At 32.6% G+C, this 16,513-nt stretch overlaps 1 protein-coding gene across 3 annotated transcripts; it reads left to right on the forward strand.

The window, feature by feature from the left end:
- The first annotated feature begins 380 nt into the window (after positions 1-380).
- Positions 381-16,410, forward strand: LOC127282859 (protocadherin-like wing polarity protein stan). Of its 3 annotated transcripts, XR_007843260.1 has the most exons (14): positions 382-710; positions 4,710-6,087; positions 6,155-7,104; positions 7,174-7,778; positions 7,833-11,751; positions 11,833-12,199; positions 12,276-12,491; positions 12,565-13,140; positions 13,205-13,631; positions 13,707-13,944; positions 14,010-14,321; positions 14,392-14,977; positions 15,231-15,316; positions 15,573-16,410. XR_007843260.1 is itself a non-coding variant. In XM_051307398.1 (13 exons), the coding sequence occupies exons 2-13, from the start codon at positions 4,805-4,807 to the stop codon at positions 15,601-15,603; spliced, it is 9,507 nt and encodes a 3,168-aa protein (XP_051163355.1). In that variant the 5' UTR covers positions 381-710; positions 4,710-4,804; the 3' UTR covers positions 15,604-16,410. The 3 variants fall into 3 exon arrangements, 2 of the variants coding, with proteins under 2 accessions (XP_051163355.1, XP_051163354.1); XM_051307398.1 differs by lacking the exon at positions 15,231-15,316 and having other exon boundaries at positions 381-710; positions 14,395-14,977; XM_051307397.1 differs by lacking the exon at positions 15,231-15,316 and having other exon boundaries at positions 383-710.
- The last annotated feature ends 103 nt before the right edge of the window (positions 16,411-16,513 follow it).

Consider the following 16,513-nt stretch of genomic DNA (forward strand, 5'->3'; position numbering starts at 1 on the left):
CTATAATAGTACCAAGCACTACTATTAAATATTATTTAAACCATCACACAATTTATAAATATTGTCAAATAATGATAAAATCAAATGCAATAAAAAGTTGTTATGATTTAAACTTTTTGACAGTTAGCGCCATTTTATTTGGAGACAGCGTCATCTGTCAGTTATAATAGAAACTTCTTAACTGTTTGACCATCCGTAAAATCTGAAAAAAGATATCACAATTAATACAAAATTCAAAAGAATTATATAAATTTTCTTAAAATTTTCAAAGAAATTTATTGTAGAATAAAAAATATAAGAAATAAACAATAAAATCAGTTTTCTGGACAAGTTTTGAATTTTCAAATTTTACCGCCATTATTTGAACACTTGATAACTGGACAATCTACTATTTTCATTGTCGGTTAAAAAGATTTTCATTGTAGGTATAAACAACAAAACTTGTTTGTACCGCAACCACCATGTCAAGAAGCAAGTTCCCGTCAAAAGGATGTAGAAAGAAACTTGATGTTGAAGAGAGTAGACCTTGTCATCCGGGTTACTTATTTTAAAAAAAGGTGAATTTACTAATAATAATAGTGGTACCTGTGATTATTTAAGAACAAGTGCAATAAGTTGACAATAAGGAAAAATCTTGATAATGTGACGTTTTTTTGAAAAAGAGCGGTGAATGACCCCGTTGAATGGCATCTTCTTCTTCAAGTATTAGTGTGAGTACTATATACCTTTTATATATATTCCATACGCACTTGCATACCTGTGCTTTCCCACGGGAAAAAGTAATTTATTAATAAGAGCATCACTGTTTAATGACCTCTTGTATATGCGTAAAGAATTAACTCTAATTTACTAAAAGAGGATGTATCATCCCTTATTTTCATACGATTGAATCTGAAACAAAACGTTCAAGTCCTTTTTATTTTCTTACGGTATAGAATAAATATTATATGTTTAAAATTGATTTGTTTAATTTCAATTGATAATAATGTTTCATATTTATAAGTATACAGATTTTTAATGGAAATGATATTTAATTATGAATTATATATTACGAGATTGGAATTTGAATTATAAATTGCTTTTCTATTATTAATTATTTATATTTTTTAAAATATTTTAACTGAATTACTAATCGTTTTTTCGTAATTAACATATTAATTTATATCAAAATATAATTCGATTGAACATGTTTAATCAAGGGGAAATAATTTCAATTTCATCCCTAAACAATTTGAATCGCATTAAAATAACATCATGTTTAATGAATATTTATATTTAATTTAAATTTTTCTCCCCCTATAAATTTAAATATTTCCAATTAAAATATTAATTTTTTTTTTATTATTAAAGCGTTGTAAAAATGTACGATGAAACAATTATTGATTATATAATAATATTTTGTTCCCTAAAAAATAGAACTAATAATAGAATGTGTTTTTAGTAAAAAGAACTTGACCAGTCAATGTGTGCTTGGGGTTAAAAAAGTTTCGACGAAGGACAAGGACCGCCACGCGCTAGACAAATCAATATTTGAAGGGTAGCGACGGGCGTCGTATATAGTCACGATACATGACTCACCCCCATGAAGATGAGGTCTCTCACTTGTACCTCTCGCTTGTTATCATGTCTCTACAACCACTCAAGTGCTTCTTTCTAATTAAGCCGCACTTTTCACTTGGAAAGAAGCAGCTCACATTTTCGATATTGATCCCCATAATATATATATATATGACAACGAACAATGCACAAAGAAGCCACGTGCTTCGTCATATAATCCCCAAAAGATTACATCGAAATTCCCTCTTTTTTCTCGTAAATTCCATGTACAATTGATTTTTTTTCGAGATTTATTTTCATTTAGGGCGTTGATGTTTGCCCAACGAAACTCTCATTTAAATTCACTCCAATTCACTATTCTCAAAACTTGTTCTTATTCAATAATTTTTTAAAAAAATTATTTTCAATTTTTACTTTATTTTAATTATTACAAATTAATTTTTTTAATTAAAATATTTTTTATTATATTTAATTCAAATTTGCATTTATTTAAAAGTAAAATTATTGAATTGAAACAATTTTGTTTAAATAAAGAAAACTTTTGACGATTTTCTTTTTTTTTTGTTCTTTACCTAATTGAGATATCTGAAAGAATTCGAGAAATCTTTTTTTTTATAAAGTCATCGACAAAATGCTAATTTGAAATGTTTTCTTCAAGGTGTAAAATTGTAGGCACCTTCGGTCCCATTTGAAAACGATAGGAACAGGTTCTATAAAATTCTTCCATGAAACGCTACAACACGCTTTTATCGTGAGTACGCATCAGACGCGATATTATAACTCACACTGGGCCGCCAAATTTTATTTGAATACAAAACTTCTTTTTATATCAATATTATCTCTCTCTCGTGTGTGTTGTAATAATTTAAAAATATTTCCTTTTCACACACCAATTTGGTTGTTCTGGTTCAGTGATGAAAAAATTATTTTTTTTCCGCCTGTTTTGCACACAGGAAAAGGATGAACCCTCGCAAAAATCACCCTCTATATAAACCGACTCACATTCTCCTCTCACTCTCTTGTCTATATCCTGATTGAAAAGACCTTGAGAGAAAGAGAGTGAGTTAAAGAAGGGATGCTTTAGGTTCACACGTGCGGTTATTATAATAGTCTCGGTTCCCTTTTTACAAAGGTTTACTGACTTATTTTTTGAAGAGGAAAAAAATGTTCTACAATTTCTTCGAATTTTTATTTTATTTAAATTTGTCTTATGACAATTTTTTCTATTTTTCTAAAATTGAAAATTCCTTTTATGGAAAAAATATTTCTTAAATGGAAATTAATTTGACTTTAGAAAAATTTGTTTATTTTAATTTTTTCTATTTTTCTAAAATTGAAAATTTCTCTTATGGAAAAAATATTTCTTAAATGGAAATTAATTTGACTTTAGAAAAATTTGTCTATTTTGTATTCGGAAAAAAATAGCTATCGATTTCAACTATTATTAGGTCTAATTTTCGATTTTGAAACAACTTTTGAAAAACGATCCAGATTCCAATACAAGGGCTTATAATTAATAGTTCCCGGGGCATCTTTTTTTTCCTCCAAATCCCCCTCGCTATTCCCCCGCTGATTTAGTGTTTGGAGCGAGCCGTTAAAAAATAATACACCTATCCTCATCCTTCTGTATATCGTATAGCCTGAAGCGTTTTCTGGTCGTCTGCACGCCAGAACCATGATCACCCGTCTAAATGAAAGTTCTTTTGCAAAACCGGCCCACCTTTATTTCTTTTTAATCCTCGTTTTTTTTTTTTTTTTTTTTCTTTCTTTTATCCTTCCTCTGTTCTTCGTTTCTTCTCGCATACACTTGCGAGTTGTGGCGCGGAGTGCAAAATTCGGTCTTGCAATTGGACGCATATTTTTGCCGGGTGTACGTATGTCGTCCAACGTCGTTTTACAATTGGTAATATAGCCTTGAGCGTAAAACGAGAACGCGAGAGGATCGCGTTTCTTATGGTCACTCATGGTATTATACGATAAGAACAAGACTCGAAGGTATAAAAGAAGGGAATGAACGAGGAAACGATTCTCATAATGCGTACGTTGAATGCATACCAATATCTCGTGATCTTTTTAATCTTTTCATCTTTTCTAGCAGAGATAGAGAGAAACGCGAATCCGTTTATATAAATAAATTCTTGTTAAACCCATCTGAGTTTTCAACATATTTCTTTAAATTAAAAATTTCTTTCAATAATTCTTTTTTCAAAATCCATTTTATTTTTAATTTCAAGAAATTTAATATTGATATTTATTTTTCAGGAATTTTTAATTTTAATTTAATTAATTTAATTTTTTTAATCCTATTTATTTTTATTTTATTTTTCAAATTTGAAAACTATATTTTTATTAAAAAATAAATTTTTTACACACAAAATAATTGAAAAAAAATTAATATTGTTATTTATTTATCAGGAATTTTTAATTCTTTTTTTTTAAATCCTATTTATTTTTATTTTATTTTTCAAATTTGAAAATTATATTTTTATTACAAAATATTAAAAAAAAAAATTTCTAGACACAAAATAATTGAAAAAAAATTAATATTGTTATTTATTTATCAGGAATTTTTAATTCTTTTTTTTAAATCCTATTTATTTTTATTTTATTTTTCAAATTTGAAAATTATATTTTTATTACAAAATATTAAAAAAAAAAATTTCTAGACACAAAATAATTGAAAAAAAATTAATATTGTTATTTATTTATCAGGAATTTTTAATTCTTTTTTTTAAATCCTATTTATTTTTATTTTATAATTCAAATTTGAAAATTAGGTATATTTTTATTAAAAAATAAATTTTTTACACACAAAATAATTGAAAAAAATTAATATTGTTATTTATTTATCAGGAATTTTTAATTCTTTTTTTTAAATCCTATTTATTTTTATTTTATTTTTCAAATTTGAAAATTATATTTTTATTAAAAAAAAAATTTCTAGACACAAAATAATTTCAAGAAAATTAATATTGATCTTAATTTTTCAGAAATTTTTAATTCTAATTTAATTTAATTTTTTTTAATTCTTTCTTTAAAAATCCTATTTATTTTTATTTTTCAAATTTGAAAATTATTTTTTTATTTAAATATATCGAAAAAAAATTTCTCAAATAATTTCAAGAAAATTAATATTGGTATTTATTTTTCAGGAGGAAAATGTTATCAACATCATCATCACTAAAAAAATTTGACTGAGAGAATGGAGAGAAAAAGCACAAAATATGAAAATCTGTAAAATTGTGACATGACAAGAACAATATGGATTGTTCTCTGCCTAACAGGCTTTTGCACAACATTGGCCGAATGCTACCTGGCTGTTTTATCATCCGATTTACGTCCAGGAAGCATTGTTTTCGAAGCCGGTGTACCACAATTGGGAGGAAAACGAAAATACGAAGTATCAACCGATCGAACAGCATGGTTCGCAAGAAAATTACTAAAAGTACATTCGCACACAGGACGCGTTACACTAGCGAGAAATTTAAATTGTGATGGTCTACAGTATCCACGTTTATTTACATTCTATGTGGATTCCACCAGTTCAAGACTCGGTAGACCAATGATAGATTACTATAGTCTACCGTTGAGAGTTTTAATAACAGGATGCGGTGGTGAAAATCAAGATCTCGCAGCAACTACCGGTTGGATGGCAGAAACCCTTGCATCCTATGCAATGCCAAGTACAGATAAATTCACCGAGGTCTGTTTAAGAACATCACAATTAATAGCGGCGTTGAGTGATTTTTTACCACACACGGCAATAAAGGAATGTCAAACAAAATGGGTAGGTGTGACTGATCCAAGATTTTTAATCGAAAGTGGAACTGGTGATTTAGTATCAGCAACGGAACAATGTTTAAAAGATCCATTGTGGAAAATATCAGTGTCAATGTCATTGAAATGTGAATCACCACATTTGTCCGACGCTGAACATAGATTGAAAATTGTTTTTCATCATCAACAATTAGATGATTCCGATTTGGGTAGAAGAGTGCGTCGGGAATTACGTAATCAATCACCATTTTTTGAGCAACCACTTTATGTTGCCACAGTTGAGGAGGAGAAAGAACCTGGTGAATCGGTGACTGTTGTTCGTGCAAAAGATCCCGAAGGTGGATTGGTTAGATATTCGATGACTTCGCTTATAAATGAAAGATCAACGTCACTTTTTCTTTTGGATCCAGTGACGGGTAGAGTGACCACTCGTGCACGATTGGATCGTGAAAGTTTGGAAGTTCACTATTTTCGTGTATCGGCTGTTGATGATTCATTTCCACCGAGAACTGGTACAACAATGATGCAAATCAATGTTTTGGATGTGAATGATCATGAACCAAATTTTGAATGGCCGGAATATGAGGCTTCAGTACGCGAAAGTGTACCAGTTGGATCGACTGTTGTTGTTGTTAAAGCGACTGATAAAGATACGGGAAGAAACGCTGAAGTTGAATACGCAATTGTTTCAACAGCCGGTGGTGGAATTACTTCAATCTCGGAAGATTCGTCAACATTTCGAATTGACGCCAGGTGAGTTTATTTATCACAATTTTGAAGAAATTATAAATTAATTATTAATTGCTGTAATATTTTTCAGATCTGGAGTTGTTTCAACACGATCAGCACTCGATCGAGAGAAAACAGAGGTCTATACAGTAATTTTAAGAGCCTCGGATCTTGCCACACCGCCCTCGGCAAGAAAATCAGCAACAACAACCCTTGTTGTACGTGTTTCAGACGTCAATGATAATTATCCACAATTTTCCGAGAGAACTTATTCGGTAACTGTACCCGAAGATCTTGATTATACAAATGATCCAATTATTGCTAGAATACGTGCCACTGATGATGATAGTGGAAATAATGCTGCTGTACGTTACAATATTATTGGTGGAAATTTACAAAATACATTCTCAATAGATTCGCAGAGTGGTGATGTTAGTTTAGTGAAAAATTTGGATTATGAGAATGCAAAAAATTATCGTATTGTTGTTAGAGCACAGGATGGTGGAATGCCAGCGAGATCAAATACAACACAATTATTGATTCATGTTAAGGATATTAATGATAATCCACCGAGATTTTATACGAGTCTTTTTCAAGAAGCTGTTTCCGAGGGCGAACCAGTTGGTTATAATATTGTTCGTGTACAAGCATACGATGCTGATGAGGGTGTAAATGCTCAAATTAGATATGTTATTGGATCGAGAGATTTTTCTGGTGCATCAACGGAGAATTTTCCAATTGCCGTTAATGCTGAGACAGGATGGATTTATACTGTCAAACAATTGGATCGAGAATTGTGTTCAAAATATCAATTTTCGGTGATTGCCAGCGATTCCGGTGAGCCACCACAATCGGCGAGTGCTTCTGTGATACTAACTGTCACCGATGTCAATGATAACGATCCTTATTTTGATCCGAAAAATTATGAGGTTGTTGTTTCCGAAGATGTACCGGCGGGTACACCGTTAACTTCAGTCACTGCTACTGATCCCGATGAGGATTCACGAATTCATTATGAAATCACAGTTGGAAATACAAGAGGTGAATATTAATATTTTTTTATTTATCAAAATCAAATTTCGAAATATTACAATAATTTTTTCATTGTAGGTCGTTTTTCAATTACTTCACAAAATGGTCGTGGATTGATAACAGTTGCTCAAATGCTTGACTATAAGCAGGAGAAAAGATTTGTTCTGACTGTGACGGCAACTGATACAGGTGGAAGAAGTGACACTGCTCTTGTTTATGTGAACGTGTCGGATGCAAATAATTTTGCACCTGTTTTTGAAAGAGCTCCATATTCAATATCAGTGTTTGAGGATGCACCAATTGGAACGACTGTTTTAATTGTTGGAGCCACTGATTCAGACGTTGGACAAAATGCTCAAATCACGTATAGTTTGGGAAGTGATGGCGGTGATCAGGAACCAGCTGAATTTATTATAAATCCACAAACAGGAGCAATTACAACAACACGACTTTTAGATCGTGAACAAGTTTCTGGATATTTATTGACTGTCACTGCTCGCGATGGTGGTGTACCACCATTGTCCGATACGACTGATGTTGAAATTTCCATCACCGATGTCAATGACAATGCTCCTTCATTCGAGTCCTCACAATATCATGGTTCTGTTATTGAAGATGTTTTGGTTGGTACCAGCGTGCTGAAAGTTACAGCAATTGACAATGATATTGGACTGAATGGAAAAGTGAGTAATTTATTAATTTTGTTATTCTTTATCATTAATCAATTCTTTTTTTAGGTACGTTATAGTTTGGAAGACAACCTGGACGGTGCATTTGTAATTGATCCTGTAACCGGAGTGATACGAACAGCAAAAACACTGGATCGAGAATCAGTGGAACGGTACAATATAAAAGCAGTTGCTGTCGATAGAGGTTCACCATGTTTGTCATCATCTGTACCTGTGATAATAAAAGTCGAGGACATCAATGATTCACCACCAGCTTTCGAGAGTGATAAAATAATACTTTACATTGCTGAAAATTCACCAATTGGTTCAATAGTTGGTGAAATTTATGCTCATGATCCAGATGAAGGACCAAATGCAGTTGTACAATATTCAATTATTGGCGGAGAGGATGCAAATAGTTTTCAATTACATACAAGACCGGGAGCTGATCGTGCCGAATTAATGACACTCGACGAATTAGATTACGAATCATCGAAGAAAAAATACGAATTAGTTATACGTGCCGCTTCGCCTCCATTAAGATCCGATGCACTTGTACAAATACTCGTGACTGATGTCAATGATAATGCACCAGTTTTAAAAGATTTTCAAATAATTTTCAACAATTTCAAGGATTTTTTCCCAAAGACTGCGATTGGTAAAATACCCGCTATTGATGCGGACGTTACTGATAAATTGATATACAATATTCTTGCTGGTAATAATGCGAATATGATTTCATTGAATAAGACAACGGGGGAAATTACACTCTCACCACAATTGAATACAAATGTACCGAGAATTGCAACAATGGAAGTTTCTGTGACAGATGGTGTTAATGAAGTAAAAGCAATGATGACACTTTCGGTTAGATTAATTACAGATAAAATGTTATTTAATTCAATTACTGTGCGTTTGGACGATATGACTGTGGAGGCATTTTTAAGTCCACTTTTTGGATATTTTCTAGATGGTCTAGCAGCAATTATACCGTGTCCAATTGAAAATATATTTATATTTAGTCTGCAAGAGGATACGGATGTTCATGGAAAAATTTTGAATGTCAGCTTTTCGGCCCGTAGAGTTGAACCGGGTGCCGTTGATGAATTTTATAGTCCACAATTTTTACAGGAACGTGTTTATCTAAATAGAGGAATATTGGCAAGATTGGCACGAGTTATTGTGATGCCATTTGATGATAATTTGTGTGTTCGAGAACCATGTTTAAATTTCGAGGAATGTATAACTGTATTAAAATTTGGTAATGCTTCCGGTTTTGCAAGTAGTGATACTGTTTTGTTTCGTCCTATTTATCCAGTGACGACATTTTCATGCCAATGCGGAAAAGGATTTACCGGTAGTCGTGAATCGTATCTTTGCGATACGGAAGTTAATCTTTGTTATTCGAATCCTTGCAAGAATGGTGGTACGTGTCAACGAAAAGAAGGTGGATACAGTTGCACCTGTCCTGTGAATTATATTGGCGACAATTGTGAAATTTCTCTAGAGAACGATGCATGTTTACCCGATCATTGCAAAGGAGGTTCGCAATGTCAAATAAAGACGAATGGTGGATTTATTTGCGAAGCGTGTCCAATAGTTCCTTTGGAAAATGTGACACCTCTTTGTGAATTGCGAGCTAGAAGTTTTAATCCAACGACGTTTTTAACATTTCCTTCTTTGAAGCAAAGACATCGATTTCATATAACATTGAAATTTGCCACTGAAAATGTAAATGGACTTTTATTGTACAATGGACGGTATAATGAGAAACATGATTTTGTTGCTTTGGAGATTGTTGAATCGCAAATTGAATTTAGCTTCTCGTTGGGCGATGAAGTGACAAGAGCAACGGCGAGGATTCCTGGTGGTGTATCCGATGGTGAATGGCATCGGGTGGAAATATCCTACATCAATCGAACGGTTATTGTATCTTTGGATAATTGTGATGTAGCTTTGGCATTGAAATACGGCGAGAAATTGGGAGCAAAATGGAATTGTGCGGGTAGAAGTGAACAAATGTTGGAAGCAAGATGTAATATTGTCACCGAGACTTGTCATCGTTTTCTCGATTTGACGGGTCCTTTACAATTGGGCGGCTTACCGGCAATTCCATCGAGTTTTCAGGTTCGAAATAAGGATTACACGGGATGTATCAGTGATTTTTATATTGATCATCAGTTAATTGATTTGAATTCCTATGTTGCTGATAATGGAACAATGATCGGGTGTCCTGAGAAGAGGGCTTTTTGTGAATCAACACCTTGCTATCACGGTGGTAAATGTCGTGAAATTTATTCCGGATATGTTTGCGAATGTGAGGAAGGATTCAGCGGTCCTCAATGCAGTGATTCGGTTATAAAACCCTGGCGATTTCAAGGCGATGGTCTATTGAATTTCAATCCTCTTTTGAGATTGATTCAACTTCCTTGGGTGACTGGATTCAGTATTCGAACAAGAGAACAGAATACATTTTTAATGAGTGTACAAATCGGACAGAATAGTTCAACTGTTTTTGAGATTAAAGACGGTAAGGTTATTGTCACTCTCGATGGAATGGAAATTATAAGTACTTGGATAAAAATTGCCGATGGTGAATGGCATCGAATTGAAGTTATCTGGCAAAGTGGACAAGTGTCACTTGATATTGATTTTCGTAATCGACCGATTATTGCATCTTTGCTTGCTAAATTACATGGATTGTATATTGGAAAAATTCTCATCGGTGGTGTTGATGAGACAATATCGACAGATCAGCCATTTTTCAGTGGATGTATTCAGGATGTGCGAATTGGAACAAATCAAACGATTCTCCAGGAACCGACTATAGAGCGAAATGTCTACAATGATTGTATAAGTCACGAAGAATGTCGATCGGATTGTCCAGAGACGGCAATTTGTGTGAAAAAATGGGAAGCAAGTGAATGCGAATGTGGCAAAGGACACGTGGGTCAAAATTGCGAACGTGTCTGTGATGTAAATCCTTGTAGTGATTCTGGAAGTTGTGTGGAAGATTTTTATCTAGAAAGAGGATATAAATGTGAATGTAATTCAGCGGAATATTCCGGTGAATATTGCGAAGTGAAAGCTGATCAACCATGTCCGTCGAATTGGTGGGGTTCGCCAGTTTGTGGTCCGTGTGATTGTGACGAATCAAGGGGTTATGATCCCTCTTGCAATAAAACAACTGGCGAATGTTATTGTAAGGAGAATCATTATCAATTACCAGGTCAAGATGAATGCATTCCCTGTGATTGTTATTTGACCGGAAGTTTTAGTCCTCGTTGTGATGCGGAAAATGGACAATGTCCCTGTAGACCAGGCGTCAGTGGAAGATCGTGTACAGCTTGTCCAACAGCTTTGGCTGAAGTGACACTCGAAGGTTGTCAAGTTGTTTACACAGGTTGTCCAAGATCCTATGCACAGGGACTCTGGTGGAATCGAACCGATTTTGGATCAATGGCTTTGGCTCTTTGTCCAGGCAAGGCTATTGGTAAAGCATCGCGTTCCTGTGATGATGAACTCACTAGTTGGCAACCACCTGATTTATTCAATTGTACTTCTGAAGCTTTTATTAAATTGCGAGAAAAATTGGCAGATCTGGAGATTAAATTGAAAATATTGAATACCTATGAGGCTATACAAACGGCGAATGATTTACATTATGCAATGAGTATTACGAAAAATATGTATGGAGCCGATGTATTGGTTGCTGAATCATTATTGACAATGTTATTGCATTATGAAGAAAGTTTACATGGTTTAAATTTAACTCACAGTCAAGATAAGGATTATGTTTTTCATTTAATCAGCATTGCCGGTGAAGTATTGAGAGCGAAACATCTTGATAGTTGGAGTAGAATTGAATCTCTTACAGAAAATGGACCAGAGACTATTTTAGAAGCAATGGACAATTATTTGAAAACTTTAACAGCTTCACAGCAAGATACATTCACGAGTCCTTTTGAAGTTGTCAATCCTAACGTTGGTAAGAAAATATTTTTAATAAATATAAATATTTTTATATAATAGAAATTTTTTTTTAATTAATTGTTTAAAATTATTTCAGTTCTTGGTTTGGATGTTATTACATCGGAAAGTTTGTACGGTTTTGAGGCAATGGAATACAAGGAAGATCCAACGATTTCAACATCGAGACCATTTGATGCTGATAAAAGAGTTGTTCTTCCAGATACATCAGCATTTTTAACAACACCAAATCATCTCGGTCAATCAGTTGGTTTTCCAAAGTACAACAATTATATGGCTGATCCAAAAAAATTTGATCCATACTCCAAAGTTCATGTACCAGTAAAACTTTTGGGAATCAAGACCGTTGATCATGGTGATCTTAATGTAAAAAATAGTTTGAATGGAGGAAAAGCAATTTTGAGTTATGTTCAATATCGAGAATTGGGAGCATTATTGCCTCGCAGGTAAATTTTAAATATTTTTATTTAAATTAAAAAATTGTAATTTTAGTGGAAATATTAATTAATTAATTATTTCTAGATTTGATGACTCAGTGACTGTTAGATGGGGCGTTGAAGTAGCAGTTGGTTCTCCAATTATAACCGTATCAGTTTTAATTCCATCGGAAAATGGATATAAATCTCTGAGTGGCGTTCCCCTTCAATCGCCAGTTCAAGTTCGTTTATGGCTCAGCGAAGATGATGGTTCGAAAACACGAACAAATCCTCAATGTGTACATTGGAGTACAGCAAGAGGGTAATTATTATTAAATTATTCCTTATTTCCACTTTCTTAGTTTTTATTTATTAAATAAAATTTTTTGCTTCAGATTTGGCGAATGGAGTCGAATGGGCTGCACAACAGAGATTGATGATGACACAAATATCAAGGAAGGACGAATGGTGAATTGTTCATGTGTAACATTATCGACATTTGCCGTTTTAACTGATGTTTTAGATCTTGAATATGTGCCAGAACCATCGTTACTTGAGGATGTGACGAGTTATAGTGCTTTTATGCTCGCTTTACCATTATTATTGTCAGCTTTACTTATTTTGGCATTGATCCGTGGAACTGCAACCAATTCAAATAGTATTCACAAGAATTTAGTATTCTGTGTATTTATTGCTGAATTATTATATTTAATTGCATTAAAAGCAAGAAATCCACTTGTTGCAAATGAATTTCCCTGCAAGCTTATTGCCATTGGATTACATTACACTTGGCTTAGTGCATTTGCTTGGACTTTAGTCGATTCTATTCATTTGTATAGAATGTTGACTGAAATGAGAGACGTGAATCATGGTCAAATGAGATTTTATTATACAATGGGCTATGGATTCCCGGCAATTATTGTTGGCTTAAGCATTGGTGTTCGAGCTGATCAATATGGAAACTTTTACTTGTAAGTTGAGTAAAAAAAATTGTTTTTTAATTTTTGCATTAAATTAAAAATTTCTCTTTTTTAGTTGCTGGCTGTCAATTTATGAAACAGTGATTTGGGCAATGATTGGTCCAATATGCATTGCGATTTTCTTTAATTTTTGCATATTGATAATGTCCGTTCGCGCGGCATTTACACTAAAGGAACATGTCTTAGGTTTTGGAAATCTAAGAACTCTTTTGTGGTTGTCGGTTGCTTCATTGCCATTGCTAGGTGCCACATGGACCCTGGCTGTTCTCAGTGCCTCGGAAAATTCGCCTACATTATCTTATGTATTTAGCGTTGCCATTGTCATTCACGCTGCCTTTAGTCTAATTGGCTATTGTTTTATCAACAGTCGTGTTAGGAGAAATTTGTATCTAAGTATATTGAGATGTCTTGGAAAAAAGACTCCACTTTTGGAGGGTAGCGTGGGAAATGCAAGTAGCAATCAGAATATAAATAGCCATTCGGTAAGAATTTTTTTTTTGGTAAAATTTTTTTATTGTCTGTAAGATAAAATTTTTAATTTGGTAATTTTTTTTTAGCGATCTGCATTGGCATATTCCTCAGCGTACAGCGGAACGGAATCCGTGTGTAGGAGAGTTCACGTTGGAATTTCAACAAGTAGTACAACTTCAAGAAGTACAAATAAGACTGGTTCGAGTCCTTATCGAAGTGACGCGCATCTTCGTCATACATCAACATCCACGAGCAATTATAATAGTGATCGCGATCCGTATACGTCGTCCAGGGGTCAACATTCAAATTTACATTCTCGACAAGGTTTGTGTAAAAAAAATTTATTTTACACAGAAATTATTCTTGATTTGCAAATTAATTATTTACAGAAGGCGGTGATCAACGTAGAGACTCGGAATCCGATTCGGATGGCTCGCAAGCCGATGGAGGAGGCGGTAGAAGTTTAGATTTAGCAAGTTCACACAGTTCGGATGATGAAGATGTCACTTCAAAATCGCACAAAAATATAGGCGTCTCAACGCAACAACCAGTAACGCACAGCTATCTTCCGAATATTCACAGTACTGCCACTGAACATTTGAACATTATTTGTTCAAATACAGAACTATTTCCGAATATCAAGCCAATTTATGCTCCAAGGTGGAGTTCACAGCTACCTGAAGCATATCTGCCATCAAATGGTAATTTATTTTTTTTTTCTTTGGTAATAATTATTTTTATTTTCAAACTATATATTTTTTTTTTAAACAGTAGATATTCGTGGAAGTCAATGGTCGGGCGGTACAATTTCGGACAATGAAATAGCCTCAAATAAAACGTCAAGTCCAAATCCGTTGCCTTATCCTGATATAAATTCGCCTATGAAGATGAATCAGATGGATGAAAATTGTTCCGAGGTGGAGGAGAAATTACATCATGTCGGTGAAAAATATCTTTTTCCTTATACAGCTGAAGAAGATCATACAGTGTCACCAACGCCATATTTATTGTCAATGTCATCGAGAATATTAAATTCAAGTATGAGTCATCATTCACAAAATTCAAATCATGAAAATATAAGTGGTGGTTCTGAGAGATATGGTAGTTTAAAGAGAGGACAAAGTTTACATGGTTCGCAACATGATAATTTGAATGGTAATAATACAGATAGATATGGAAGTTTAAAACGTGGAAAAATAACACCGACAGTATTGGAGGGTAAACCCGAATATATTTTGCCAATGAGCGATAGAATATTAGCTAGTTCACTTACTCATGATTTGCAATATAGCAATGAATTAGCTGCACTCAGAGAACAACAACAACCAGAATATAAACAAACTATCGCCGAGGCAGAGTGAGTAACCTTTTTAAAAAAAATAATAATAATTATAGCAATAATATCATAATAGTAATAATTAGAAATTCATAAAAGTTAAAAATTAATAATTTGATTAATTAATTAAATTAATAATTAATGCTTTGATTAAATTTAATAAAATAAATTAACTTTTTGGCATATCAAAAATTCCAGAAATGATAACATTTTAATTATTTTGTAATACCTTGATAATAATTTGGTTTTGGATGTAATATTGGTCTGACATTAGATGGTGTTGGAACGTTCTTAACTAACTGTATTGTCTTTTCTGTATTCTGCTTTCCTCAACGAATGATGCGATACTTCAGTGAAGAGGTACGAATGTTTTTAAATTATAATTCACCTGCAACAATTATTTTTGTCGAAAATTAATACTCTCATGCTAAGAAAGAACTTACATAAGCAATGATGATTCTATTATTCCTTACGTAAGTTCTCTATCAGAATAAAGTTACAAAAAAAATTCATGTTTTAATTTTGTTTTGAGTCAGAAATTTTTTTAAAGAAACAAACTAAAATTACGAATAATTAAATATCGAAAAAATAAATAACACTGTTTTTCTCATTTCAGGAAGGATATTAATGCTGAAACGTCCGTCTGACAATCTTCACTTACAAAAAAAAAAAGAAAAAAAAATCGTACAAAGAAATATTTTAGAGTATCCATTTTACAAAAAAAAGTATAAAAAAAAGTTTTAGCATTATAATAATATATTTTAGGCAGTGGCCATGACTGTGCTTTAATGCGTAGCCATATAATGATTAGCAAAGTATGTGTGAGTGCCTATTTGTATTAACTTCGCAAAAAGAAAAGCTTAAATATTTCTACTTTGATATTAATTAATAATTATAAGTAAACATGAATTTTCTTTTTGATAAAGCTCATTTTTAGAAATCCGGATTCGTCGTTGACAATTGTCTGCACACTGTAGGTAAAAAAAAGTATGTATGATGATGAATGTATGTATGTAAGTAAATTGATAAGACTGGATTCTTTTATATTAAAAAAAACAAAACAAAGAAATTCAGTTTTGATCAACTATATAAGTATTAATTGCAATCAAATTCTCGACTGAAAGACAATTGTATTTAAACGAATTCCGGTGTAAACTCATGATCTCTAGCTCATTTTGTCTTGTGTATGTACTTAATATTTGTAAAACTTTGTACCTTACTTTTTGTAATTCAGTACTGTGCAATGTATACATTCCCAGTGATTTTTTTTATATAATTATTTAAAGTTTTTCCATTTCTCTTTTTACATGCCAAGCAAATTCGTAAAAAAGAAAGGGAGAAAAAAAACGAAACTTATAATAAGTGTCATATAATACTCAAAAAAAAACTTTTTGTATATATTTATATACGAAGAAATTCGAAAAAATACAAATAATTTATATATACCTTGAAAATGGGCTTTTTTTTAATATAAAATACCTGACTTTCTTTATATATATATATGGCTTATTTTTCAAATTATGACTTTCATTTTTTTATGTCAGTTAATTGGCGCTA

The sequence above is a fragment of the Leptopilina boulardi genome, unplaced genomic scaffold, assembly GCF_019393585.1.
Source record: "Leptopilina boulardi isolate dan_hultmark-lab unplaced genomic scaffold, ZJU_Lbou_2.1 LbouV2_302, whole genome shotgun sequence".
Taxonomy (NCBI): Eukaryota; Metazoa; Arthropoda; class Insecta; order Hymenoptera; family Figitidae; genus Leptopilina; species Leptopilina boulardi.